We start from the raw sequence: 4,348 nt of genomic DNA on the forward strand, positions 1-4,348 counted from the left end.
ATATATATATATATATATATATATATATATATATATATATATATATATAACCGGATGAGTATATTATATGATATTTACGTTATGTTTATGATAAGACAATGGTGAGGAAGTTGTTGATTTGGTTGTGTTGGGTACCTTTTCAGTTTCTTTTTCTTTGCAGGTATAAAGTGGTAATCAAGGCTCATGATAGTAATACTACTAAATGGTGCATAAGAGCAATTCTCAATCCATATAAAAAAAATGTTTGGTTTTTTTTTTTTTAGACAAAAATCCTTGATTTAATTAGTTTGTCTCATCATGAGAATAATCCAATACATTTTTATTTTGACAGGGACACTATAACTTTGGATTAGAAAAATGAACTTGCATTACTTTTTGGTTGACACAATAGCCCTTCCAAATACTACGTGTTTCATCTGCCAAATTTTCATGATAGTGAGAAAAATCTTGTCTAAACACCAATTACCTTAGATTCTTTTGATGTTTTTCTGATATAGTAGCAAGTGAAATCAATTATTTCAGGCCTGTGGCAAATTTGTGTACATCCGAATAAGACGATAGCATTGATGAGCAATGTAAATTTTGAGATGAAGGAGACTTGATTTTGATGAAACCATAGACATAAAGCAACATACATATATACAACCGATAATAATCACTCAAAAAATATACTATCATTTAATGTACACATAAAAATAACAATAAATCTTGAGTGAGATATTTACTCACAAACAGTTGATCAAAACACAACGCTGCTAAAACAAATTCTCAAAATCATATTAATATATTGCTCTAGATCAGGATCAACAACAAAAAATATCGCATTAAATCACATCCAACAATAGTCCACATAACTGACAATTGAGCAAAATAATCGTCATCATGCTATATTTGGTAGTTACATGCTTGAAAAAGATAATTCAAATTAAGACACGCTCAACTTGTAAACAAAATAACAATGATAAAGACAAAAAAGAAGACTTGACAAAAAAAAAAAAAAACTCAAACACAACTGCTAATGTCAGTTTCTGGTGGGATCTTCATTTAGTTTCTTCAATTTTCACACACTTTTCGGCGCTTTAGTGACAGATGCATCTCCACCATCAATATCAATTTCTGTCAATGATTCTTAATAAGAGATTGTGATTGAATAGAGATTGTGATTGAATGTGAGATGAATGAAAATGTAGTGTTTGTATTGAAGAGATGTCACTAAAAGAGATAAAAACATCTATAACATTGCATTATCAACACACATAGAAAAGAGGATATCTTTACAATCTGTGCTTATTTGTGCAACCAAAATTCAACAACAGAATGCAAATATCAAGATAAGCCAATCTCACTGACATTAGAGATGTCAAACTCCATTTGGCAAGTTCGGAATTTCGTAAGGTTCATTCATGTATATTCGTCAAACTCAACACCATCATCAATTTGATATGTTTTACAACATAATAAAGGATAGTAGAACAAAGACATAGTAAAACATAATAAACACAGAGTAAACAATAAAGGATTAGTGAGGAGATCATCAAATGAACCTTTTAGCTAGGAATCATGAAATGTGCAGACATTATTCAGCTCTTCCTACTCAAAAATAAAATCTCAATCAAATTTAAATAGGGAAAAATCAATTACAAAGGTTAGTATTAGAATACATGTCCATGTGTTTGAAACTTATATCAGTTGCTTTCATTTTTAAGCACTTCAACGACACCATTTTTCTATCTAAGCTCTTAAAACACCAAGCAGTGTGAGTCTAGAGGAGCATCATACCTTTCTCAAGTTACAATTTACTATTGTTACTAACATGAATAAAATTATAGTTAGCAATCCAACTTACAAACATTGTACTTTAAATTACACACACAGAAACAAATTAGCAATTCTCAACCAAATCATTACATTTCAAACTTAAAATTTAAATGATCTCTTAAGAAAAATACACGAATGCAGAAGACAATCATCATCGATAACCAAATGATAGCAATATTGAAGGCACATAACTAACCAAATATAGGTTCTAAAAGTTGCTTAAAATAAATAATACCAAATGAGAGTTTCAAATCGTTTTTGGATACTAACTTTGCTCTAAATATGTTGAGATGAAGTTTTTGGATTCTAAATGTCCTAGAAGTTTGTTAAGAACATATACCTTGAGATGAAGCACTTGACTGTCAATACACATCCTTTTAATTCAACTTCGAACATGCACACAGTAATAAAAACAAACCTAATTAGAATGATTGATTGTAATTGTAATTACTATATGTGTAAAGATTTTTTTACACTGCCAATTAATTGTAATTGTCAAATCATTAAAAAAGTTTGTCTTTAAGCATAATAACTACTATAGTCACAAATTATTGATTTTGATTTGTTGAAAGTGTGTCAATTTAAACTCTATCCTACAATTTTGTTCCAAATTTATACTTGTAATGAACTTAAGAAATGCAGCTGAAATCTTAGAATGTTGTTAACCTTAGAAATATATGTTATCAGCTTAAATCTTGAATTTCTATCAGTATCATCTCCTTCAACAAAGTTGTGCAATAATGGAAAGGAGTTTTCATCATGTAATAGAGGGCAATGCTATACATGGGATTTCCTGGCATCTGATTCATGACAGTATAAGTAAATTGACAGTCCAATACTTAAAGGTGATTAATAATATATAATCAAGATATAAGGTCATACTCACTTGTATGTGGATAACAAAAAAGAATTCTGCACCACCTTTTGCTGCATATTTCTGAATAAATAAAAATCCATAGCACATATGATAAGAAATTTCTAGCAGTAATATTTTGACAATGATAAGTACTCTCTAACTCAAGTAGAAAATGAAACGAAAAAGAAAATACCTGAACTATGGAACCAGGACGACTACTCAAATCATCTTCTCGTGTCTTACATCGAAGCCAATCTGCACCTACAAATTGCATCAAGGTGTCGTTTTCCTTGACCTATAAAAGAAAAATTTGCACTGTCATGTGTAAGTGTGTTTAATTCTACGATGGATTTGGCTTCTCTGAAGCGAGTAATCCACTTTAGAGTGGAAAGGAAAGTATGTAATATCGATCATTGATAAGAAAATCAATGATATATATTCTCATACACAGAATTTGTTATGTGTAACATTAATTATTAACTTTCTTATATATAGTTGAGATTATTTGCTTCACTCATATAAGTTTAAAATTGGTAAAATTAAATACCTTTTGATGGTCTTGTAAATAAGTTTCTCCTCGAACCAAAAATAAAGATCGATCAGAAGGAGCCCAGGTGCAAGGTAAAGTAAAATTTGGATCTTTTTGAAGAGTGTTTCCATAAGAGCATGATGCACTTTCCTCCTTAGCTACTTCTTGCAAGTCCATGTAACCCTTTTTATGAACTGCAACATATGTTTAAACATTAAACCACTTTCTCATAAAATCATTTAAAAAGTGGCCTTAGCCTCAAATTACAACCCAAAATATTCTAATTGAGAAACTTCAATTAAAACTAACCGGCAAGTTCTTGTAACTTTTTCACAAAACAACCAGCTGGCGATGGTTTGGGTTAGAGCACACCAAGTTGTTCTGAAGGAAAGTCAGAGTGCCATTGATTAGCATGGTGACAGCAGGGGGTGCGCGACATAATTCGATTGTTCGATGGAGGATTTGGTCGACAGTGCAGCGGTGGGTGTAAAAGGAGGAGACTTTGATTAATCAAGTTAAGATCTTTTCATAATCCCATCAATTAGGGGATAAGCTTTGGTAAGCAAGATATTAAGGTTAGGGTTAGCTTTAGTTGTTTCGGAAAAAATAGGGCTATAGATAAATATGAAATAGTTGTAGGGCCAATTTGTTTTGGAAGTATAGATAAATATGAAATAATTATTTCGGAGAATAGAAGAGATAAATATGAAATAGTTGTTTCAGAAAATAGAAGACATAAATATGAAATATGATCAATGACTAAAATTGAAAGGCGCCTAAATGTGCAAGATCCAATGGCTTAGAAAAGTGGAGGGAAAAATGGGGGGAAAATATTAGGGTTAGGGTTAGCTTTAGTTGTTTCAGAAAAATAGGGTTATAGATAAATATGAAATAGTTGTTTCGAAAAACAGAAGAGATAAATATGAAATAGTTGTTTCGGAAAAATAGGGCTATAGATAAATATGAAATAGTTGTAGGGCTAATTTGTTTCGGAAGTAGAGATAAATATGAAATAGTTGTTTCGAAAAACAGAAGAGATAAATATGAAATAGTTGTTTCGGAAAAATAGGGCTATAGATAAATATGAAATAGTTGTAGGGCTAATTTGTTTCGGAAGTAGAGATAAATATGAAATAGTTGTTTCG

At 30.6% G+C, this 4,348-nt stretch overlaps 1 protein-coding gene across 8 annotated transcripts; it reads right to left on the reverse strand.

Annotated features, from left to right (window-relative positions):
• Positions 1-803: 803 nt before the first annotated feature.
• Positions 804-3,749, reverse strand: LOC146933037 (protein ENHANCED DISEASE RESISTANCE 2-like). Of its 8 annotated transcripts, none has more exons than XM_085704764.1 (8): positions 3,513-3,749; positions 3,222-3,397; positions 2,868-2,969; positions 2,705-2,755; positions 2,485-2,618; positions 2,159-2,204; positions 1,545-1,590; positions 804-1,116 (listed from the first exon to the last, which is right to left on the reverse strand). In XM_085704764.1, exons 2-5 carry the CDS (start codon positions 3,378-3,380, stop codon positions 2,502-2,504), a joined length of 429 nt encoding a protein of 142 aa, XP_085560890.1. In that variant the 5' UTR covers positions 3,381-3,397; positions 3,513-3,749; the 3' UTR covers positions 804-1,116; positions 1,545-1,590; positions 2,159-2,204; positions 2,485-2,501. The 8 variants fall into 8 exon arrangements, with proteins under 8 accessions (XP_085560890.1, XP_085560887.1, XP_085560889.1 ...); XM_085704761.1 differs by having other exon boundaries at positions 1,545-1,593; XM_085704763.1 differs by lacking the exon at positions 1,545-1,590 and having other exon boundaries at positions 804-1,128.
• Positions 3,750-4,348: the final 599 nt, after the last annotated feature.

Source organism: Medicago sativa, chromosome 4 (assembly GCF_051527215.1).
Source record: "Medicago sativa cultivar Bolivia chromosome 4, Bolivia_mono, whole genome shotgun sequence".
Classification (NCBI taxonomy): domain Eukaryota; kingdom Viridiplantae; phylum Streptophyta; class Magnoliopsida; order Fabales; family Fabaceae; genus Medicago; species Medicago sativa.